Here is a 25,678-nt window from a genome sequence, read left to right as displayed (position 1 = left end):
AAAAGAGGGCTGTCAGTATTTACACTGTTGGTGTATTCCTGCTGGGTTAACATGCTGGGCACGAGTTCCTGGTCAGGTTACACCATGTTCTGCCTGTAAGAAGAGACTCTTTATATGATGCCAGCATTCGGCAGTGGACTGACGGGTCTGTGTAAATACTGAGAACTGCAGTGCTGGGAAGCAGGTGGCCCAAAGCCTCCCTTTGCAGTCTACAGTGCTAAGTGGTAGCCAGCTTTTTTGAAGGATTAAATGTCACGATTCCAGAGAAGGGGGATGCTTATCAGGATGGAAGTGACCCCAATAAACTGCTGGGACACACATATCCCCCCTTCAAATAAATCGCTTTGAGCCAACCATCAGGAAATCACACAGTGAGCACTGCCATGTCTAAAACATGAGCTGAGATGATGAAAAAATTCGTAACAGAATGACAGACAAGGAAGCTACCAACTTACAACATAATTTCCTAATATCATACAGTACTTAATGACTCAAAGAGAGCTTCTCACAGACCCTTGAACTAGATAATACAGTATAAATAAATCATACAAAGGCAGTGAGAGCAAACCAGGGCAGATACAGACCCAAACCAACCCTGGCAGAATTTTGTACACCCCTGATGAGTCTGTGGATTTATTCTTAGACATGAGAGTGATCCAGCTGAGCCCTGACACATTCTCCATCTCCAAGGCTGACAGGCTCAACACTTCCGAGCATGAGCATCTCTGCTATGTAAGAATTATCATAGGAACACTAAACCGCTCTTCCGCAATCACTGTGGGTAAAGTACTTAGAAAGGTAAAGCCACTTAGCCTTCACTCCAACTTCTGAAGAGGCTGTCGTCAGCTCTCAGAAGGATGAAACTAAACCCGAAGCACAGCTGCTGGGACCCTTAAGTGGAGGAATGACCGAAACTGAGATTTAAAAACATACTACTGAGATACAACTTCAGAAAAATAAGGTTGATTGTTCTATTATCACAGCATTGCTCCACTCTCGTCATAGGGAGGGCCATGTCTGATTTTTCTGTTGTTCAGTCCCTAAGCTGTGTCTGACTGTGACTGCAGCAGGGCAGACTCCTCTGTCCTCCACTATCTCCTGGAGTTTGCTCAAGTTCATGTCCATTGAGTTGGTGATGCTATCTAGCCTTCTCATCCTCTGCTGCCCCCTTCTCCTTTGGCCTTCAACCTTTCCCAGCATCAGGGGCTTTTCTAATGAGTTGGTTCTTTGCATCAGGTGGCCAGAATATTGGAGCTCCAGCATCAGTCCTTGCAATGAACACCTAAGGACTGATCTCCTTTAGGATGGACTGGTTGGATCTCCTTGCAGTCCAAGGGACTCTCAAGATCTTCTCCAACACCACAGTTCAAAAGCATCAATTCTTTGGCGCTCAGCTTTCTTTATAGTCCAACTCTCACATCTGTACTTGACTACTGGAAAAACCATAGCTTTGACTAGATGGACCCTTGTTAGCAAAGTGATATCTCTGCTTTTTAATATAGTGTCTAGGTTTGTCACAGCTGTCCTTCTAAGGAGTAAGCATCTTTTAGTTTCACGGCTGCAGCCACCGTCCACAGTGATTTTGGAGCCCAAGAAAACAAAATCTGCCACTGTTTCCACTCCTATCTGCCAGGAAGTGATGGGACAGGATGCCATGATCTTAGTTTTTTGAATGTTGAGTTTCAAGCCAGCTTTTTCACCCTATTCTTTCACCCTTATCAAGAGGCTCTTTAGTTCCTCTTCACTTTTTGCCATTAGAGTGGCAACAACTGCATATCTGAGGTTGTTGATTATTTCTCTGGGCAATCTTTGAATTCCAGATTATTTTTTATCCAGCCTGGCATTCTGCATGATGTACTCTGCATGTAAGTTAAATAAGCAGGGTGACAATATACAGCCTTGTCATACTCCCTAACTTTGAACCAGTCATTTGTTCCATATCTGGTTCTAGCTGTTGCTTCTTGACTTGCATACAGGTTTCTCAGGAGACAGGTATGGTGGTCTGATATTCCCATCTCTTTAAGAATTTTCCATGGTTTGTTGAGATCCACACAGTCAAAAAGGCTTTAGCATAGTCAATGAAGTAGAAAGTACATGTTTTTCTGGAATCCTCTTGCTTTCTCCAGGATCCAATGAGTGTTGGCAATTTAATCTCCAGTTCCTCTGTGTTTTCTGAACCCAGCTTGTCCATCTGGAATTCTTAGTTCACATACTGCTGAAGCCTAGCTTGAGTGATTTTGACCATGACCTTGCTAGCATGTGGAATGAGCTCAACCGTACAGCAGTTTGCATGTTCTTTGGCATTGCCTTCCTTTGGATAGCACTGTCCCCCATCTTTTCCTAGAGTCAGGGGATTAGAACCTCAGGCAATGCCACTTTTGGGGACCAAAAGAAGTACACACCAGCCCCCAGTTTTAAGGAACAAAGCAGCTCCTTTTCAGCCAAGGCAGCACACAACTGTCATGTCCCTTCGCCAAAGACCCTGGAAACGGTGGTGACAGGAAGGAAGATGGAGCCATTCTTCAAAGCTTCATGGAGAAGAGAGAATGGCTAGGTGTCTGAAGGCAAAAGAGGACGGGGAAGGGAAGAGGACGCGAGGGTCACAGGCTTCCCTCTGCTTCTCTTCCGTGTCCCTCAGTCTCTTCTCCCAGGGTTCCCATTGCTTTCTCTCCTTTCTTCACTGTTTCCGCTTACTTCCCCCATCAAATTCTGTGATCATATATTTATAAGCATGTCATGAGATAAACAGCCTGACAGCACAAACATGGATAATACAGCACTATTTATCACCTTCCGAGATTTCATTAACAGTACTATATTAGTCCAGAGGATCCCTAACTACGTCACGGCCAATTCAATATCCACAAGACGAGGATACAGTCAACTTACCCAAGGGATTGGCACCAATAAATACATTTGCAAAGTTCATCTTCGGCATCTGGGTCAAAGACTGAATGTAGTTTCTTGCCTGTAAAACAAAGGGTTTTCAAAATGGTTTTGTTCAATATTTTTACTGCTCTCAAAGATTCCTGGTCCTGTCACAGAGCAAGTGTTAACTGACAAAGTCTGCTAGCGTCAATGTTTATGAATGTTGTGGATATTCATCACAGACTTCTCTCTCACTGCCATCCTAACCTTCTTATTTACCATCATCATCTTTATTTATTCCTGCTATCTCCCAGTTAAAATTTCAAGTGAACTAAAGTGCTAACCAGCTAAGTTCCCTTTCATTAGCATTCTGGTCACACGATCAGAAGTTTAAAATTATTAGGCCAAGATATCTAAGAAGTAGCCCTTCCTGAGACAGTCTTCCTAAAAAAGCTGAAGTTGGCATAGGGTTTAGTATTCCCAAAGAAAGTCTAAGATCAACCATCTTTTGATGAGCTGATCTCAGCAGGGACTCTCAGTATATTAAAAGGATGTCAGTATTAAACCTTGTCAACAAAATATTTTTGGTAACAAGGAAATAAACATAAGCTTTATATTATGCTAAGAGGTTCAAACACATTTTAAAAAAATATTTAACCAACTTAATAAGAGTAATAAAGAATAGTGGATTATAAGTTACACAGCTTAGGCAGAAATCTTTCCCCTACCACTTATGAGATACATCTTCTTGGGCAAGTCTTAACTAGCATATCAATGACCTCATCTGTAAAATATTAGTATTATTATTAGATATCAGTATTTGGCTTGCCTATATCATATGGTTATCCTAATACTCAAGCAAGATAAAACTAGTGGGAGAGCTTCCAAGTAAAAATTTTGACACAAAAGAACATTTATATACAAATTCAGATTTTATAATGTTTGGTTCTTGGGGTGGGACAGACCTGAATTACTTACTCTCTTTTAAGTCCTGAGTTCTTCATCTATGAAGTGGGATTAACATCAGTGCCAACCTCAAAGGGCTGAAGGGAGGACTTGTGATAACAAACCAACAGCCTCCTCAGCACCGTCCTTGGGTTCAGAGGCGGAGCTCAAATAAACCTCAGCTGCTATCACTGTTGCCTTTAGAAAGGAAAGCCTGCTCTCATTTTCTAAGGATGCTTCAACTGGATAATTTCTGGACTTTATTCTAAAACTCAAGGTGCTAAAATACTTTCAAGGACTGATAGCTCTTAATAAAGGCAAAAATAAAAACTGGTCTTGAGAATAATCATATAAATACAAATGGTTCATAAATGCGTGCTTCACGTATTAGCTATTAAATCTATGACCTTCCCTGTTTCATAGAAAAAAAAAATCTCATGATCAGTCTGAATAGCTGAGATAAAACTTCTTTAAATCTAAACTACCTCCTTGAAATTCCTGTTTTTAATACAGCTCAACAGTAAAGGTATATATGTATCTTTATGTACGTATGTATACACAAACACATAACAAGGTTAGAAAAAGTTCTAGCTGCTAGGGCAACTTCATCTTTTTAAATTTTTAAAAATTTACATATATATATAAATTAGATCTCTAATATTAATATATATTAGTTTCAGGTCTGTAACAGTGATTCAAACTTCTTATAAATTATATTCCATATAGAGTTATGCTGTATTTCCTATCCTTGTAGCTTTCTTTTACACATAGTAGTTTGTTCCTCTTAATAACTTCACCTTCTTAAACACCGTGTGCAGAGCAAACAGGAGACGCCCTCTTTGAGAAGCAGCTGAGAATCTTTTTGATTTGAAAAGAAAGCTCTAGGAATTGAACTATTGACAAGCCTGTTATCCCTTCCTACTTGAGCATGCATATAAAGAAGGGAAAACAGAGGTGAGAGAGACCACGTCATACAGAGAACAGTCTTACCTCTAATAAGATAAATGAAAAGACTACCTGAATAAAGCCATGTGGCCAACCTGATTCCCAAAAAGATTAAGGACATCTGAAAAAGAAGTGCCCCAATCACCTCTGATGGTAAAATGAGACTTAGATTAAATAGCCAAGCATTGGCAAAAAAAAAGGTACCTAACCCTAAATGTTCAGTTTTCTACATTATTTGCATATTTTATCTTAAATAGAGAACTTTTCAGCATTAGATATTTTATAGGTGTTTTTAAATAAAGGCTCTTCTTTTGGTCATTAAGAAAATGGATAAATAGGAAAACATGCTAACGGCCTTCAGTTAATACACCTCCAATTAAACATTATTCAATGGTAGCATACCCTGACTGTAGGCATAGGACCCTAGGAAAACACAAACCTCCTCTTGAGCACTAAATTCATAAATAACATCATTTTCTATGAACAAGCCTATACATTATATTCTCCATTCACAGGACGTCAAGTGTTGTAATAGCACATAGGCAGTCTTTGCCTTAGTCGCCCTAGAGGCGCATGCAAACATTCAGTGACGTTACAATCGGTGTTGGTTATACAGTGGCAATAAAATGCGAATGTGGCCTTCTGAATTAGATACTCCTGCAGTCAATTTGTTCTCACCTCATGGCTTGGCATCCTGTTAATGAGATAAGCAGGGGGAGTCCCCGTCAGACGCATAATCTGCTGAAGCTGGTTAATATCTTAAGATGCCTAGTCAAGGGCATTGTTAAGCATACAGTGCAAAAAATAACTTTCAACTCAAAAAGTTTTAGAAAAGGCCAAAAAGCCACCCCCAAACAAAAAATCTACTCCCACCCACCCCACCCAACCCAGGTCAGAGCCCAAGGCTGCACGTGAAAGCATGCATCTGTGAATGGCATGAGTTAGTAGCCATGGAGCCAGTGATGGGCCAAGTGGAGAAGAAAAACTTTTTTTTGGTTTTAGCATGATCTTTAACATTAAATATTTACGCTCCCTGGAAAGAGACTGCCCCTTGATCCGGGATGCCAGCCAGAGAACTGTTTCCGAGTACTGATGGCCACAACCTGTTTGCTTGTGGGATAAATGAAGAGGATTCAGAACATTTTGATTCAACTTCAGACAAAATAAAATGTCCAATGTAACCATTTCAGGTACAGGTTAAATTTCTGTGGCACAGGTTCTGGTGATTCTCTAAAATACCACCCCTCCTAATCTAAGACCAAGGTGGTATGCGTGTTGACACGCAAGGCCAAGCTTCAAGGACAGCAGTTAGTGACACATTTAAAATACGTGCCACAAACACACAGTGATAAGTGAAGGGGAAGTGGGGGGGATGAGAAGCTAACAGCAGAGACAAAACAGAAGCCGCAGCTGCTGCCGGTGTTACAGCATGCCACAGTGATTTCTCCCACAAGTCCCTTTAACAGGTGAACAGACTGACTTCGCTTAAAAAACATCCGGGAGGAAGCTGGCAAAACACTGAGTATCTGATCTGACAAAGGCAGAACTCTGAGGTTTTCCAAATGTATGCAGATGTAGGTACACTGCACTCTAACCTTCTCTCTTTTAGCTGGCCCATCAATTTTAACACAACCACAAGAACTGTTTATCATGTGTTGCTGTTAAAGCAGAGTGGTGGGATTTTTAAAATCCTCAGCACAATAAAAACCTTTGCATATTCCCTTTCTTGGTATTTATTAATTCCCTCCTTCTCTTGTAGCACCATTTCCAGTAAGTACTGTAATCAAATAATTGCACTTCTTTGTGGCTTCTCTCAATGATCTTTCCAGTTGAGCTCATCCTCAGAACTTAAATTCCTTAGTGGTCAGATTACTACAAACACATGTTTAAGGCTGGCTGTTAGGAAAGAGCTGGAGCCACGGCTCCACCCTGCCTCTCACGCTCCCTAGCCCAAAGACAGGCCAGCAAATCCAAAAGATGGTGTGAAGTTCTTCTAACATTCTCAATAAATTCAGGTTTACCTCTAAACAAATTACATAACAAACAGTACTCTGCATGCTAAGAGAAAGAAACAAAAGGGGCTCACTAACTAAACCAGCAACAGTAGTATCAGCTGGGTTTTAAAATGTTAAAATCCTGCCACCTTTCTCTTTTCTATGAACAATAACTTGGTCTGTACATTTCCGTGGTTTTTTTTTTTTTTTTTGGTCTCCTTTAGTCAAATAGGTTATTATATCCCATTTTTGTCAGGAGTTCAGGAATAAAATATTTTCAGCAAAAATTTTGAGAGTGAGTCAGTGAAAGGGCTTTTGTCTTCTTCATATGATTTATTTTTTATTTTTGTCCTTTCACTGATTAGGTATTGGGTCACCACCAAAAAATATTCTCTGGACATCCATCATGACTCATTTACCCCCCTTCTCACGGCACATGCTGACTTGTTCTCCGTCAGTCCAACTATTACTGTACTCTTACTCAGAATGTCCTAGTATTTACTGACTGAATTCCATCAATCAATAATAATGACATCACTTCACTACTTTTCAGGAGTAAGGAAAATACCTATTGGCTTTCTCTGTTTACTACATTCCTTCACTAATATGTTTTTCACGTTGAAAAGCTTTAAACAATTTTACTCACTTGGCTTTGCTATTTAGACATCATGTTTCACACATCATGTGCTTCTACGATAAACTGGTACTTGAGCAGTATTACTAACATAAAATTAATCTTGTCTACTCTTCTCAATGTTTAAATTACTTTTTATGCACTCACTGTAACTACGTAGGAGGAATATTCTTATTCCTATACTCAATGCAATGTTATTTAACTTCTGTGTTCTGATACTCAATTTATTATGCTCAACTCTATGCGAGAGATGTTGAAATGTATGATGTGCCCTATTTCACATAGACATTTCATTAATAGGGCAGGCACTTTAAAAAAAAAAAAGGATTACAACAGGTAAATACTATCATTTTATACCCACCCTTTTTCTTCCAACAGCACATATCTCTAGGGCAGATGGCTAAGGGCGGGTGAGAAGACTGAGAAAGAGCTGCTAGTGGCCATCTCCAGACAGAGGATGCACTTGCTATCTCAGTCTCATGAGCACTATTCAGTAATAAACTGAGCTCCCCCCCCAACCCCACTCTCTCTTGCCCCCGTGTCCTCTCTATTAGACAATCTTTCTAAGCAAAGCATTTAAAACAAAAAGGCACCGTCCTCTCTAAGCATTGTCTCATCTCTTCTTTGATTCACTCCAATCCAGCTCCTGCGTTTCAAAAAGCAAAAAGAAAACACTCCTGGCTGACGCTCTGGTCGATAACTCTGACAATGACTTTCAAAACAGTGTGCAATCGCATGAGATTAAAGTTTAGAACATGTTATCAGAACATCTGGGATGTAAACTCAGCTCTGTCAAGTGACTCAGTGCATGACTCGGGCAAGTCCCAGTCTTCCTGTGCTTTTGCTTCCTCATCTTAAATAAGTACATGAAACAAATGAAAAGCCTGCCTCTGGCTACCCAGCAGTCTTTCCAACAGGGCAAAGGAATCCTTCAGTCAGAAACACTGGGAGGAGAATCCAGAAGGCACAGCTGGAACTTGGCTTCACAGCTCTTTTCCCCTTTTCTCCAACTGCCTGGCAGCAGACATATGGGAAAAGGGAGAAAGACTGGGCTTTCCTAATTTCTCTCACGCCTGTGGCCCAAGAAAATGACCAAGCAAGCCCAAGTAAGCCAGAGTCACATTCCCATGGCTTCTCTCTAAATGCCTGCTTAGAAGCAGGAAGGCATTAGCTCCAAAGCTTTTTCTCAGGGTACTCAAACTTGTAATTACACAGGCAGGCTGTGGGAGAAGGATTTACAACCCTCATCCTGTGGATCCGAGGTGTTAGGAGTGGGGATGTTACCTCTGACGGTCTGGAGACAGGGTAGATACAGACCCCTGTGGAGAACACACACCTTACCCAGGATGTGCGAGTTGTCTATTCCAAAGCAATAAAAAGCAAGTAACTCCTGGGAAAGGGCAAGGGAGTGCAGGCAATGCACTTTCCATTCTTTTAGTGAGAAAGCTAGACTGACAGAGGGTAAAGCTCATGCTTTGAGGATAAATACTAACCAAAAAAGTGAAAGGAGCCCTTGAGTGAAACTCTGAGAAAGATGATGTCAGGGTTGGAGAATGGAGACAACAAATTTTCCATCTCCTGGAATGAATGAGAATCTCAAATCTCACTTACTGTGATACAACTGCCCAACACAAGCTCCCATGCTCCAGTATTGTACCCAGATAGAGAGAAAACAAAACACACTCATGCATGTGAGCAGGCAGGTACATGTACACACACACCTCATCCTGGAGTCAGCAACAGAGGGCACATGTGCTTACAAACATACCCAGGTCAAAGTACAGATTGACAGAAGGGAAGTGGCAGAGGCTCCCAACAGGGCAGATAATTACAATCAAGGCATCAACTCACAGACTCTGAGGAGATTTTCTTCAAAAGCTCAGCCCCTGGGGTTCCAACGAGTCTTAAAATGAGCTTCAACTGATCAATATCTAATGGTGGACTATAAAGGAAAATGTTGGGACAAAATAAAAATGAAAAACAAACAAAACAAACAAACAAAATACCCCAATAACAAAAACTTAAAACCCCAAACCAAGCCAAAAAGGTGAATTTATCTAGGTCAAGGTTTCTGCAGGATGGTCACTTCAAGTAGAACATGCTCCTCCTGTACAAATTTTCAAAAGCTACCACACACACATACCCGACTTATATTTATTTTGTGCATCTGTCAACATCCCGTCAGTAGAGTTAAGCAGCTGTAGCTGGGTACTTAGCTGCCAAAGACAGCAGGTGAAAACATAAAAGCAGCACTCAGTCCATACGCTCAGCCCACACCTACCTCCTTCCCTTCCACCAAAGCACCAGGAGCCAGTCAAGCAAAGAACACCAGTCAGCAGAGGGCCACAGAGAAGGAAGAAGCAGAGAGCACAGGAGTTAGGGAAATACACAAGCCTACCTGTGAATATTCCTCTAAGGCTTGACCTAAGGAGCCTGTAATATGACAGGGACCTGCAAAGATCCCAGAGCCTAACCAGTTGAGATGTCCTCCTGAGAGCCTCTCCTGGCTGCGGCATGCAGAGGACTGTGAGCGACAGTGGCCAGCAGAGGGCCCCACCAGCCCACCACAGCACACGTCCTTCGGGAGTGTGGTAGCAACACGGCACACACGAGGCTTGAGGCTTCGACCTTACAGAAATGTACTGACAAACCTCACACCCCCAGAGCTCTACACAACAGGCCGCAACACCCAAACCTTTACTGTGCAGCCAACTCTTCCACGCACACTCACTATGTACGTGCGTAACTGACCAGAAGTCGGGAACTTTCCACCTATTCTGACTGCTTTTAGCCTTGCCTATAAAGCTAAAAGGAGGGGAAAAAATCTTATAAAATAACTCAGTATTTTTTTTAATGACAATTTAAATGTTATCCATGCATGTCTATACTGACATTCAGAGGGAAAAGGAAGAGAGGATGACTATCTCCTGACTCTTGTCATAAAGAAAACCTGTCAGGTTTTGCAGGATTAACTCGTTCTCAACTTCGGGCCTCAGCTTAACCTTCACTTCCTCAGAGAAGCTTCCCCTACGCCACACAAGAGGCACTGCCTACCTGGTCACCCTCCATCTCAGCACAATGCTTGGGCTCCTTACGATCTGTAACTGCTTTGTTTGCTATTGACTGTCACCTCCACTGATCTGAGAGAGGGACTCTGCCTGCTCACCACTTGTCCCCAGCGCTCAGACTACCATCTGCTACATGCTGAGCACTCAAAATATTTGAGAAGGTACAGCAGGATGGAGAGGAGGGAGAACGGAAGAAAAGACTTCTGTTTATGATTAGACATATGAAGGCAGTACAGTGCAGAAGATAATGGCCACTGTGAGCCATAGCTGCCGGAGTTACAGGAATTGGTTACGCAATAATAACTTGCCCTATTCTTTCTTCCCCTCCAGATATGAAACTGGCTTAAATGCAAGAAAATTCTAGACAAGAGTCAGCAACTCAAGCTGTACTGGAACACAACCATGCCCATTCGTTTATGGACTGTCTATGGCTGCTTTCAGCTTATGTGGCAAAACTGGGTGGTTACAACAGAAACTGTATGGTTCTGTTGTAACAGAAGACCTTCTGTGGTGGCTCAGATGATAAAGAATCTGCCTGCAATGCAGGAGACACAGGTTTGATCCCTGGGTTGGGAAGATCCCCTGGAGGAGGGAATTGCTACCCACTCCAGTATTCTTGCCTGGAGAATTACACGGACAGGGGAGCCCACTCACAGAAGTTATTTCTGAATTAAGAACAGTAGAGAATAGCATTATATATCAACTATACTCCAATATAAAATAAAAACTGAATTAGAAAAAAAGGAGATAAGTTTTTTCTTTGCAGAGGGCAAAAATCAATGTGTTCTGGAGGCTAAAATTTCAATACTGAGGAAAGAAACTGAACTACTTTAGAGAGTCAAGTTTTATGCCCCCTCTGAGGAAGACTCTGGGCTGTGGGTTTCTTAAGAGTCTTACCTTCACCCCAATATACCTGAAAAGTAAGCTACTCCTACTGGTCACAGTGGTCTTGAGAGCAATGATTTGGGGGACCCCATGTCCTTTTCTACCTCAGCCAGTAAGAAACAATCTCAGGGCTGAAGAATAAAGCCCTGAATCCTCAACTTCAAGTTCACAGCCTTTGCTGATTTGGCATCAAGAGTTTTTCCTGCCTCTCCCCTCAAACTATTATTTCTTCATGCACTCAATGTTTCAACTCACACCAAATATTCCAGGCACTTTTAAGCTTCCAACTCCTTATTTATCCAAGTCATAAACAGCAATACCCTCCATTTTCCCCTCCTAGCAAACCTTTTCTCTTATTTACTTTTCAAAGTCCTGCTCAAACAAGAACTCTGCCTGCCATGAAGTCTTCTGCATATCTTGAGCTTGAATTAATCTCTGCTGCTTCTCCATAACTTATTTATACTCTTATTACAGTATCTGTTCACTCTGTCTTGTTTTATAAGCAGAGAACAGACATTCATTCAAACGACTTCTGTAACTCACGTTCTGCTAAGTATGATCATTCTGGTTTGGAGGACAGGTACCATCTTATCTTTAGCACCTTCCACTGAATAGCTCAATAAATATTAACTGGAAAGGTCTTCCTGTAATAGACTTTTCAAAGCAGCTCCACCCCTCTGTCTTGCCCTCAAAAATCTAGAATGACTGTACTCTACTGGGAAGTCTATATACAAAACAGTCAAGACAAGTTGCTTCATTTCATATGCAAATGCTCATCTGAAATGTTTACACTCTAAAGAGTATACAAATACAGCCCGATGAGAGCATAAGGGCTACAGATAAAGAGCGCTGGTACAGCATGACAGTCGGTACTTAGGAGATTAGCAAACACACAGTGCGAAATAAAAGCCTACTTAGTAGCTAAAAGCACGCGCATCAAGAAAGTCAAAGCTGCAAACTTCAGAAGAAATCACCATTGGTTCTCCAAGAGCTGGCAAATCCACTGAAATACAGGTCAGTCTTCCAATAATACCAGCTACAGTAAGGCCACTACAATTTGTCCAGGCAGTTAAGGCCAGAAGGAACTTCAGGTAACTATATAAGCAGAGCAAAGCAGAACTTACCACATTATGACAATTAGTTACTTCCACAGCAAGCCATCCTTCTTACCCGGTTTAACCCCGTTTTTCCCTAGATAGCAGATATTTTTTACTGGTAGTTAAAAATGTGTTTTAATTGTAATAATCACAATGTCAAAATTTTAATTATAAATCTCCTGATTCTTCCTTAAACAACTTAGGCCTAAGGTTACTCTTTAGGTCCTCTGTAACAAAAGTAAGAGGTAGTCAGAATGAGTAGGTGAGGGAAAAAACCTAAGGGTAATGGGTTATTTGGAAGGAAAGTAAAAGAGGGATAGATAGTCTATTCACTTCTAAATGGTCTAGGCAACTCCCAGGAGATTTCTGTAAACCAGAAAGTTGAAGATACTAAGAAGTAAGCTAAGCCCCATTCTAGTCCATCCTGTCTGTCACCAGAAGAATTTTCACAGGTCAGTGTTCCACCTTTGCCTCGTGGATTTTTTAAAAAGTGCTGCTCATAAGCGGTATCAAAATAGATAAATAAAAGGACCATTTGCAGAACCTGAGACTATGGCTGCTTAAGAGCAGCAGTTTTAAAAAAAATCCACGCGGCAAAGGTGGAACACTGACCTGTGGAAATTCTCCTGGTGACAGACAGGATGGACCAGAATGGGACTTAGCCTATTTCCTTCTCTTCTCAGTCATCAAATAGTCATTTTCACTGTCATACATGGAAGATTTCTTAAGGTGCTTTAGGTTTGTGGAGAAACCTGAGAATTCCAGCCTTTTCAAATGGGGGAATACAATCTCAAGTTAGAAAAGAAAAGGCAAGAAGTAACCTAGTATTTTTCTTCTTAAACATTAGGACACTTGCTTTTGGTGTCTGAAGGAAAACTGTGTTGTTGTTTTTTTTAATGAGAGACTATTTGAAACCAGCGTCTGAAAGAGAGGGGTAGTTGTGACAGGAAGGGGGATATACAAAAGTTTTGGCTCTACTGGCAATATTTTATCTTGTAATCTGGGCTACATAAACACAGGTGTTCATTTATTATTTCTTGTCTTTTTGTATGTCTGAAGTAGTTCATAAAATGTTTGAAAAAAATCAAAAGAAGAAATAAATGAACTAGAATTAAGGAACAGATACACAGAAAATTCATTATGGAGTAGAGCAGCAAGCTGATGGCAAGAACCCCATTATCTTAGTTAATGTCTTAAGAGTGCCATTTCTATAAAAATGAAAGAAGCAAAGAAAAGTTTTACACATGAAGGAAATTCATTTGATTACCTAGAAAAGGAAAACAATAGTAAGCCAAGGCTGAGATCTCTGGAAGGGAAAACAGTATTTGACAGGTCATAGGGTCATGAACCTCTCTCTTCCGTAGGCTGCAGACTGTTAAGCGTGAGTAATAACATTTCCTAACTGGCTTACTCTTTTCAGAACCAGTGGCTTTCGAAATAAGTTAGCACTATACCTGAAGAACACATTCTGGGTCCTCACTCTCTTCTAATATAAAGTTCTCTCGGGTGTGTCCACTCGAGATATATAGTCAACTAGACCAATGAGGAAGGGCTCCACTCTTAAATATAATTAGCTTTAAGACAAAAATTAGTGTATCTTATCTCTTTAGGGAAATGCTAAGGATTATTAACAACTAGTAACAAAGGAATCTTGGGAATTCCCTAGACTCCAGTGGTTAGGACTTGTACTTTCACTGCTGGGGCCTGGGTTTGATCCCCTAGTTGGGGAACTAAGATCCTGCAAGCCATGTAACCCCAAAAGAAGATTCTATCAAGAAGACTAATCACAGAGGGGAAAAAAAAGAGAGAAAAAAAGTAGAATGGGAAGATGACTTGCAGAGATCTAAAACTGCATAAAATATCAAGAGTCACGTGATTAAATTTTAATGTAATCTAAATGAAATCTAATAAAATTTAAAATTCAGATCAACACTCATAAAACTATGAATAGAACTCCTTGCCATGATAAAGAGTATTTATGAAAAATGCAGAGCTAAATTATACTCAGTGGTGAAAGACTGAAAGATAAGAACAAAACAAAGCTGCCCACTTTCAGTACTGCTATTCAACCCTGTACTGGAAGTTCTCACTAGAGAAACTACATAAGAGGAAAAAAATAAAAGCATCTAATTTGGAAAAGAAGAAGTAAAACTCTCTATTTGCAGATGACATGATCTTACATGTAGAAAAACCAAAGAATCCACAAGAAAGCTACCAGAGTTCTCAGCTTTCAACTGTGGAAAGTTGCAGGGTACATGATCAACAAATAAAAATCAGTTGTGTTTTTTATACACCAACACTGAACAAATCAAAAAGAAAATTAAGAAAGCAATTCCATTTAAAATAGCATCTTACAGACATTAGGAAAATACCTAAAAATAAATTTAACTAAAGAGGTAAAAAACTTGTCCACTGAAAATTATAAAACATCACTGAAAGAAATACACCAGAGAGCAACTAAGTCCATGTGTCATCACTATTAAGCCTGTGCTCTACTGCCTGGGAGCCACAACTGCTAAGCCCATGGGCAGTAACTTCTGAAGCCTGTATGCCCCAGAGCCCATGCTCTGCAATGAGAAGCCACCACAGTGGGAAGCCCCCCCACACACGAAGAGTAGCCCCACTTTCAGCAACTAGAGAAAAGCCAGTGCAGCAACAAAGACCCAGCACAGTCAAAAATGGTAAATAAATAAAATTCAGCCTTCTTGGTAGACATGTTTAAAGCCTATCCTCAAATTCATATAAAATTATAAGGGAGCCCAAAGTGCCAAAAAAAAAAAAAAAAAAAATCTTGAAAACGGGAACAAAGTTGAAGGACTTACTTACTTACTATAAAGCTACCATAATCAAAGCAGTGTGGTACTGCTATAAGGGTAGATATTCGGACCAATGGAATAGAACTGATCTTTGACAAGAGTGCCTAACCTATTCAATGGAAAAAAAATAATCTTCAAAAAATGGTCCTGGGACAACTGAATGTCCATATGCAAAAGTATAAAGCTGGACCTCAACCTCACATCACATACAAAAATTAACTCAGAATGAACTAGAAACCTAAATATAGGAGATACACACAAAAATTCTTAGTAGAAAATGCAGTAAATCTTCACAACCTTGAATTTGGTAATACACTCTTAGAAATGACACCAAAAACATGAACACAAAAGAAAAAATATATTGGAACTTCATTTAAAAAAAACCTTTGTACATCAAACGACATTATTAAAAAAATGAATAGACAGCCCACAAAATGGGAGAAAATATTTGCATATCGCATATCTGGTGAAGAAGGCTTAATTTACAGAATATATAAAGAACTCCTAAAACTCAACAACAAAAAGACAACCCAAGTAAAAGGTGGGTAAAGGTCTCAAACAAGTATTTTTCCAAAGAAGACATACCAACAGTAAACATAGGAAAAGATACTCAACATCATTAGTCATTAAGGAAATGCAAATTAAAACCACAAAGAGATTCCACCTGGTATCTCTAGGATGGCTATAATTTTAAAAAGCAGGATGGAAGGGAGGGAGGGAGGAAGAAACAGCTGTTGGTGAAGATACGGAGAAACTGCCCATTCATCACTGGTGGGCATGTAAAACAGTGAAACGGCTGTGACAAACAACGACTGCTCTGCTCCTCAAAAAAGCTACACACAGAGTAACCTCATGACCCAGCAATTCCACTCCTAGATACACAGCCAACAGAAGCGACAGGGGGAACGCAGAGAGGTAGCTGCACGTCAGTGTTCCCTGCAGCACTACCCACAGCAGCCAAAGGGGGAAACAACCGAGCGTCTGTAAGCACACGAATGGGTAAATAAAATATGGTATAGCCACACAGGGGATAGTATTCATCATAAAAAAAGAATGAAGGTTGATCCATGCTACAATATGGATGAGCCCTGAAAACGTGCTAAGTGAAATAGTTCAGACACAAGAACACAAATGTTGTGTGAGCCCACTTAATATTAAATTTTTAGAATAAACAAATTCTTAGAGACAGAAAGTAGAAGAGAGGTAATGAGAGGCTATAAGAGGGAATAGGAAGTTTTTGTTTAATGGGTACAGCTTCTGTTAGGGGCGATGAAAATGTTTTGGACATAGACAGATGCACAGTTTTATGGATGTAATTAGTGCCACTGGATTGTATACTTTAAAAGGATTAAGATGGTAAATTTCATGTTATGTTTATTTTACCACAATAAAAAAATAAAGTGGCAAATTATATGTGAAAACACTTGACTACAAAAATATTTTTAATTCAGCTTCTAAGTTCCACTGGCCACATTTTAAGTGTTCTACAGCCACATGTGGCTGGTAGCTACCAACCACCATACTGGACAGTATATAAATAAACTACTTGTAAGACCACAGAAAGTTCTATTAGATGGTTCTTATCTAGAAGCTAAAACCACCAGTTTCAAATGCAAGATGAATAATAAATGAGGAAAACAGGGAGAGAACTGTGTACTCAAGTAAAGAGCAAACTCTAGAGGCTGCCTTGGCATTCAGCTGCATTTTAAAATCATAAATAGGCAGTAGCTGTGTGCCTTTCTGAGCAACAGAAGAGTGTGTGGGGCCAGCACATTCTGCAAAGGTTTTAAGAGAATGAGTTTTAGAAATTAGGAGAATAGGCAACAGATAGAATATTGGAAAGAAACGGAGACCTGAGTCAGATACATTCGTATCCATCTTTTCTGGGTTCTTATAGCTTCCTCATCTATAAAAACAGGGGGCCCAACTATATGTTTCTTAGCATCTTTCTAGATCCCCAAGTGGATAATTCTAGATTCTTAACTTTTATCTCATCAGTACCTAAAAAAAAAGAGGAAAAACTACTAAGTAACTTTCAGTCTGAAAGATTAAAACTAAAATTCAACTTGGTTAAAACTCTAGTTGTACTCAACACTGGATGCATAGTAGAATCAACTGGGGACTTGAAAAAGTAACAGAAAACACTTTCCTCTCCCCTTGTCAGGCAATCAAAGCTACATCCACACAGGTAGCAACTGACAAGAAGGGAGTTATACATATTACAAATACAAATCTCCCAAATTCAAGTTTCCTGATCCAGGAGAACATCTGCCTGAAAAGGAACCAAGTAGAAAAGGAACAGTGTATTACTAAAATAAAAATTTTGAAAAGAATTCTCATGTATTAAAAAAGAGAATCTCCTAGTAAAAAGCTTAAATGCTAGGTTTTCTTCCCAAAGCTCATAGAGGGAAAAGAAGTATGCATAAAAAGGAACACTTCTTACAGAGGCCAAAAGTTAGCATTTTAAAAGGGTTGATCCATCAATGGGCACCTGTAATGAGACAGAACCAAAGGCAATCACAACTGCTTTGAAACCTTTATACCAGTAGCCTGTCAAGGGGATCCATTCTTTACTAGCTCTTAAAAAAACTTTAATAAAACAAAAAAACACAGCCTTTAATGATTTTTAAGTAGACAATAAAGTGGGAAGGTGAAAGGGAGAAACTCTTCCCAAAGATCACTGATGAGGATGATGGCTAACATCTACTGGCAGGCCCTGCTCCCAGTCCTTTCCAGGTCATCTCACTGAATTCTCACATGAGGTATGTACTATGATCAGCATTTTACAGTTAAGGAAACCAAGAGACTGAGGTTACACAACTGGCTCAAAGTCAGAGGGCCGGAAGTAAAAGAGCTAAGTAATATCAACCCTGGAAGTCTGATTCCAGAACACGTGCTCTTAACTAGCATGCTTTACTGTCCGTGTCTCTCCACCACTTTGTGGTGGACAGCTTGGTTGGACAGTTTGGTTGGACAGCTCAACCAAACTGGTGGAGAGCAGGTATGAGTGTCTGCGACCAACTGTAGATGGACATACGGAAATAAAGGAAAGGAAGGGGCAAGAGGAACAGAGAAGAACATCAGAGCAGAATGCTCAGGAAGACAGAGTAAAGAATGCAACTCAGAGGAAAAGGAAAATCACAAACTGTCCCTCATTCTCTTAGCTTAGACTATAATGTGTATGTCAAATTTCTAAGAAACAGGTATAAGGTAAATGAAACAAAGGATAAAGGGGAAACATTAGGTATTAAAATTAGAATCCAGGGATGAGAAGGAATAAGGTGAGCCATATAGGGAAATTATACTCTGTATCAATCCAGTAATATTCAGAGGGAAATTGACAGCTGAGGGAAGAGGCTTTTCATTTTCAGTTCATTAGCAAAATACATTCTAGCAGAAGACAGTTAGAATACGTGGATTGGTGAAATGAACATCACAGTCACCCCAGAAGTATGATCCCAACTGTAAGCCAGTGAACTGACATTCTGGTTTATATCAGTGTGTCTGCTTAGGTGAGATGCTAAAACAGCTTTTAGGTCTCTAACTGTGATAGAACACAGGAAACGGCAGCATCTCTAAATGCTCAACCAAACTGGTGGAGGGCGAGTAAATGAATTTAACAAAAATCTTCAGATCTAATTCTAGATATAAATTTAAAAATGTTTTCTTGCCTAAACATCTTCCCCAAGTGGAACTGATGAGGGTTACGACAAATCACATTTTGATGATATTATTACTAAACTGTGAAATGGGCATGCAGCAGATAGAAAAGGGACTAAAATAAAGGGGTTGTGATAAACTATAGACTAGACAATAAATCTGGAAGTAAATTAAAGTTTGGTTACAATCTGGGATAAAAACAAAGTCATGCTGAGGGGAGATAAAGGTACACGACAGGGTGACCTTATCTTCTTGCTTTTATTTGTTTTTGTTTTTATTTTATTTGTTTTTAAGCAACAAATATAAGAAGTCAGCAAGTGTATCATTACAAGGACCAAATACAGCCTTTTTAATACATAAACCAAATATAAAAGCAAGATATCCCTGATTTATAAATGGTTATATCTTGTGCTCACTGAGTGTTGGTACAGACAGACTAAACCAGTCATTGAGGTTTAGAACTTCTCACCAACATACTCAGTTGCAGAATGGCTGTGGGAAGATTAATAAGGAACCTGCAGCAAAAAAGGTGACATATGAAAGATTTTAAAGGTTTGCCAGATTATGAGGAACTTTCCCAAATCATAAAAGTAAATTGCAGCCTCTTTCTTGGCAAGGCAAGATACTCTGCAGGAGGGCAGATCTCACAATGGACGATAGAAACAAGTAACGTTAAGTCCTTCCAAGAGACAGGTAAAAGCGATACACTTCCATGGACACTAAAATACAGACAAGAAACAAGAACCCAAAACTTTTTAAAGGATACGGTCTGTACCAGGAAACAACGTTCTTCCAGTCAACAGCTCGGCCATTATGCATCCCACTGACCAAATATCAACTGGCAAAATTAAAGAGAAATAAAAGTATATACAAAGTCACTCTTATCAAACTTGGCTACAAATGGAACTACAGCTGGGGCTGAAACACTCTAATTAATATTTAAGGTATCTGAAGTTCAACACTCATACTCAACATTTTTATACAAATAAATAAGCTAAAACCTTCACCAAAATTAAAGGGCTTCATAGGTGGGCTAGGTCAAAACACAGTTACGGCAAGAGAAATAAGCTGTTCACAAAGGGGCAAAGGTTTCTTACTGGTAGAAATGGTGGATTCTCCCAAGTAATATTGAAAGTTAATATTATGAACCCAATGTCTTCAGGTAGAATATGAATATGAAAGAATATGTTCAAAATAAGTAAAAAGCCAATTAAATCACAGAGTCTGAAAAACCCTACTTTCTCTGAGCAACTGAAATATCCTCTTTTTGTAGACTTAAATGTTTCCTGAGGGAAGAAAAAGAATGTTCCCTCCTACTCCCCCATCTCCACTTCTGGGAACCCCAAATATACCTAACATGGTATCAATAAGGCCCTAAGTAACCAGTTCAAGGAGTACCTGTCTGGTTGTAATGCATCCAGTTCAGCATGATCTCAGGAGCCCTGTACCACCTGGTGGCCACATAGCCTGTCATTTCATCATCTGTATGTCGAGCCAGTCCGAAATCCAAGATCTAATGAGAAAAGAGCAATCAGGCACTGAACAGTCCAACTCTTAAGGCTTGTAAAGCAGGAGGGAAAAAACTGTAGTACATAATAAAAAGCAAGAACAACAAAGCATCTGCATAACATATTTCCTGGTCCGTGCTTAGAATGCATGGGGAACACAGCAAGAATTTAAAAAAATGAAATTACAAAAAAATGAAACAAAAATGCTCTGCTTTTGCACTTATCCAAGAGCAATTAAAATATATGTTCCACACGAACACGAATATTCACAGCAGCTTTACACAGCTCTGAGGGGAAAAGCACTTGTGTCTATCAGTTGTCTTGTTTACTTGCCAAGTTGTTTCTGCCTCTTTTGCAATCCCATGGACTGCAGCCCGCCAGGCTCCTCAGTCCATGGTGTTTCCCAGATAAGAATACCGGACTGGGTTGTCATTTCCTTCTCCAGGGGATCTTCCCGACCCAGACCCAGGAATTGAACCCGTGTCTCCTGCACTGACAGGTGGGTTATTTATGGCTGAGCCACCAAGGAAGCCCTGTCTATAAACAGGTGATAGATAAACAAACTGTAGTACAGTCATAAAATGGATCTACTTGGCAACAAAAAGGAATAAACTACTGATACACACAATACAGATGGATCTCAATAATACTGCACTAAGCGAAAGTCAGACACACACAGAAAAATACTGTATGATTCCACTTGTATGAAACTCCAGAAAAGATAAATCTAGTGTCAGAAAGCAGATCAGTGGTCGTCTAAAGTAGGCGTAGAGGGGTGGGGACTAGCTAGGAAGGGGCACAAGGGAACTTTCTGGAGGGATGGATATGTTCTTTATCATAATCGTGTTGGTTACAGAGCTATAAAAATTTTCATATGTACACTTAAAAAGTTGCATTTTATTGTAAATTTTGTTTCCAAATAATTGAGTAACATGAGAAATGAAACAAAGAAAAAAATTCCAGAGCTGCTTGCTCTTTATAGATTATCTCTTGTTTGAATTATTTTGAAAGAGTGGGTTTCTGCCTTTTTTTTTCTCTTCAGATCAGATCAGTCGCTCAGTCACGTCCGACTCTTTGCGACCCCATGAATCGCAGCAGGCCAGGCATCCCTGTCCAGCACCAACTCCCAGAGTTCACTCAGACTCACGTCCATCGAGTCAGTGATGCCATCCAGCCATCTCATCCTATGTCGTCCCCTTCTCCTCCTGCCCCCAATCCCTCCCAGCATCAGAGTCTTTCCCAATGAGTCAACTCTTCACATGAGGTGGCCAAAGTACTGGAGTTTCAGCTTTAGCATCATTCCTTCCAAAGAAATCCCACTGCTGATCTCCTTCAGAATGGACTGGTTGGATCTCCTTGCAGTCCAAGGGACTCTCCAGAGTCTTCTCCAGGACCACCATTCAAAAGCATCAATTCTTCCGCACTCAGCCTTCTTCACAGTCCAACTCTCACATCCATACATGACCACAGGAAAAACCATAGCCTTGACTAGACGGACCTTTGTTGGCAAAGTAATGTCTCTGCTTTTCAATATGCTATCTAGGTTGGTCATAACTTTTCTTCCAAGGAGTAAGCGTCTTTTAATTTCATGGCTGCAGTCACCATTTGCTGTGATTTTGGAGCCCCAAAAATAAAGTCTGACACTGTTTCCCCATCTATTTCCCATGAACTGATGGGACCGGATGCCATGATCTTCGTTTTCTGAATGTTGAGCTTTAAGCCAACTTTTTCACTCTCCACTTTCATTTTCATCAAGAGGCTTTTGAGTTCCTCTTCACTTTCTGCCCTAAGGGTGGTGTCATCTGCATATCTGAGGTTATTGATATTTCTCCCGGCAATCTTGATTCCAGCTTGTGTTTCTTCCAGTCCAGCGTCTCTCATGATGTACTCTGCATATAAGTTAAGTAAACAGGGTGACAATATACAGCCTTGACGTACTCCTTTTCCTATTTGGAACCAGTCTGTTGTTCCATGTCCAGTTCTAACTGTTGCTTCCTGACCTGCATACAGGTTTCTCAAGAGGCAAGTCAGGTGGTCTGGTATTCCCATCTCTTGAAGAATTTTCCACAGTTTATTGTGATCCACACAGTCAAAGGCTTTGGCATAGTCAATAAAGCAGAAATAGATGTTTTTCTGGAACTCTCTTGCTTTTTCCATGATCCAGCAGCTGTTGGCAATTTGATCCCTGGTTCCTCTGCCTTTTCTAAAACCAGCTTTATCTCAAGAGGACTGCTTTCTTGGTATTCATACTATAATTCTCCTTTTTTATCACTAATATATTAAATTTCTAATTTAACTTCATTTTAGAATGAAAACAAGATACCTGATACTACCTTCAATATCACTCAAACTAAAGCTTACTAAATAAATCTCCAGTTTAAATTTCAAAGTCTAATGATATTCCTAAGGACAATATAATATGAAGTTCCAGATAAAAAGTCATGGCTTTATAAATTCATTCCCTTTATAAATTTGCCTGGCTAGTCAAACATATAATTACAAAGTGAAACAAACAATTACCAGTGTCACTTCATCCTACCTTCAGCTCACAGTCTTCATTCACAGCTAGATTACTAGGTTTTAGGTCCTAGGAAGCAAGAGAGGACAGGATCAACTTTATGATGCTTGATGAATTCTCTCCCTAAAGGTAATGATGAAGAGCTAAACATAAAAGACTTGATCCAGCTACAAACAATTTCCATTCTATAGTCACTACCTAGTTCTAATTAGCCTTAAATAGGTAAAACAAAACAAAAAACCTATACATCCTCTTTCTTTACTTAGTTTAAACCTAGAGTAAAGTTGCAATCAGTCAATATTTCAATAGCTAAAATACTTAGACTAGGATCTTGCTATCTCCCCACCGACCATCCCAATAATGTAATCAAAATACAATACCTACCCTGTGAATTATGTCGGCTGAATGTATATACTGTGAAAAAGCACACACACACACAAAAATAATCAGTGAAAGAAAAAGTTATCTCCAACCTCGTATCATATTATATGACATATCTGAAGTGCGTTTTTACTTTTTTATGAGTCAATAATGCTAGAATTAAGAGCAGGATTAGAAATCAGAACAAGTAATTATCAGTAGTCTATACTCTGACCATAACTATGATTTCTGTACCATCAACTCTATTCATAGAGCTGGAGTATGAGTGAAATACAGCTTTCAACCTATTTTCTGGTGGGTGCTCTAGAGCACAATAAGGACTCAAAGTTGCTAAATATTAAAGGGGGTTTAATTTAAAAACACTGTTTTTAAATTAACCCCTTTGAGGATATTCCCACCCCCCCCCTTTTAACCCTCAAATTAACCCCTTTGAGGATATTTTCAAAGTTTCAACATGACACTCAACAGATATCAGATTATATCAAGAAATTATTATTACTGTTTAGATGTAATGAAGAGACCTTAACTCTCAGACATGCCTATATAGAAGTATCAAGGGGGTGGACCGATATGAGGTCTAGACTTGCCTTAAAATAATCCAGGGTTTAGGGGAATAGGAAAGGAACAAGATTAGCTGTATTTTGGTAATTGTGGTTGCTGAGTAAACACAGGGGTTCATTATACTACGATTGTACTTGTGATTATTGTATTTTAAATCTTCCATGAGAAAAGTCTTGTTTGTTTTCCCTTAAGCCCTAAATAGAAGGGAAAGAGGGAGAATTCATTTCTGAAAATTATTAGTCTGTACCTTGAGACCTCTGAGAATCTGGTAGATAAGGAACTGAACATGGTCATCTGTAAGCTTCTGACATTTCACGATGTTGTTCAGATCTGCCCCCATGAGATGGGTCACCAGGTACCTAAAAATTAATGGAGAGTTATACAATAATCCAGAACCTTAAGGAAGCTCTGATCTTCATAAGACTATCAGAAGTCCACTCAATAAGTACCACTGCTGCTGCTGCTAAGTCGCTTCAGTTGTGTCCAACTCTGTGCGACCCCATGGACTGCAGCCTACCAGGCTTCTCCGTCCATGGGATTCTCCAAGCAAGAACACTAGAGTGGGCTGCCATTTCCTTCTCCAATAAGTACCACAGTGACAGCTAAAAGCTTAGTAACTATTGATGGAGGGCTCATTTTCAACATCACTGTTCTAACTTTACTGCCTGTCGTCTATTTTTCTAAAAATTTTTATACTTGTTCCAACTTGCCATCTTTTCCTACGTTCTCTAAAGACAAGAGAAAAAAAAAAGCAGGGACTTCCGTGGTGGCGGGTGCTTCTCTGGTGGCTCAGTTGGTAAAGAATCTGCCTGCAATGCAGGAGACCTGGGTTCGATCCCTGGGTTGGGAAGATCCCCTGGAGAAGGGTATGGCAAAACGGCATGACAACCTACTCCAGTATTTTTATGTGGAGAATACCATGGACAGAGGAGCCTGGCGGGCTACTGTCCATAGGGTCACAGAGAGTCAGACACGACTGAATGACTAACACTTTCACACTTTCTGTGGTGGTAGAGTGGATGAAAATCTGCCTGCCAATGCAGGGGACACGAGTTGGATCCTTGGCCCAGGAAGATCCCACATCCTATGGGCAACTAAAGCCTGTGAGCCATAACTACCAAAGCCTGCATGCCTAGAGGCTGTGCTCTACACCGAGAGAAGCCACTACAACGAGAAGCCTGTGTATCACCACGAAGAACAGCACCTGCTCACCACAAGTAGAGAAAGTCCTAGTGTAGCAACAAAGACCCAGTGCAACCAAAAATAAAAGTAATTATTAAAGAAAAAAAGAGAAGATGGAGATTGGAATGATATCCATGTTTGCATCAGTTTTCTTAAAAACGATATTATTGCATGAGAAATGTACGCTATAACTAAATGCATGGCCATATTTTTAAATCCACTGTTACATTTTCCACTTCATATTGCAGGGTCTAAAATAGGAGTATCTTCAAATAAACTTACTTACAAAACAGAAACAGACTCACAGACATAGAAAACAAACATGATTACCAAAGGCAGGGGGGGAAGGATAAATTAGGAGTTTTTGGATTAGCCGATACAAACTACTATATATATCTGAATCACTTTGCTGTATACCAGAAGCTAACACAACATTGTAAATCAACTACACTTTGGTTAAAAAAAAAATAAAAATATCTTTAAATTTTCAAATTATAACTCTTCTTTTTTAGGAATGACTGGAAAAAGGATGCTGGCCACTGACAATATTCCTGCACTTACTTTAATGAAATATTTTATCTACAAGGCAGTCAGACGTTCTAGTTTCTCCTCACAG

At 39.9% G+C, this 25,678-nt stretch overlaps 1 protein-coding gene across 6 annotated transcripts in view; it reads right to left on the bottom strand.

The window, feature by feature from the left end:
• Positions 1–25,678, bottom strand: part of MAPK14 (mitogen-activated protein kinase 14) — a 76,251-nt gene that overhangs the window by 5,074 nt on the left and 45,499 nt on the right. For 2 of the 6 annotated variants that reach the window (XM_061397999.1, XM_061397996.1), the window contains exons 4-10: positions 24,128–24,239; positions 23,323–23,352; positions 22,960–23,007; positions 20,311–20,425; positions 19,679–19,750; positions 9,238–9,317; positions 2,890–2,968 (exon numbers count right to left, since the gene is read on the bottom strand). In XM_061397999.1, the coding sequence (XP_061253983.1) occupies positions 2,890–2,968; positions 9,238–9,317; positions 19,679–19,750; positions 20,311–20,425; positions 22,960–23,007; positions 23,323–23,352; positions 24,128–24,239 (536 nt within the window). Of the gene's footprint in view, positions 1–2,889; positions 2,969–5,436; positions 5,517–5,559; positions 5,869–9,228; positions 9,318–19,678; positions 19,751–20,310; positions 20,426–22,959; positions 23,008–23,322; positions 23,353–24,127; positions 24,240–25,678 lie in introns of those variants that run through there. The other 4 variants (XM_061397997.1, XM_061397998.1, XM_061398001.1 and 1 more) reach the window with 4 other exon arrangements.

The sequence above is a fragment of the Bos javanicus genome, chromosome 23 (assembly GCF_032452875.1).
Source record: "Bos javanicus breed banteng chromosome 23, ARS-OSU_banteng_1.0, whole genome shotgun sequence".
Lineage (NCBI taxonomy): Eukaryota > Metazoa > Chordata > Mammalia > Artiodactyla > Bovidae > Bos > Bos javanicus.
Note: the sequence above shows the minus strand (reverse complement) of the source record. Positions and strands in the feature narration are given on the sequence as shown.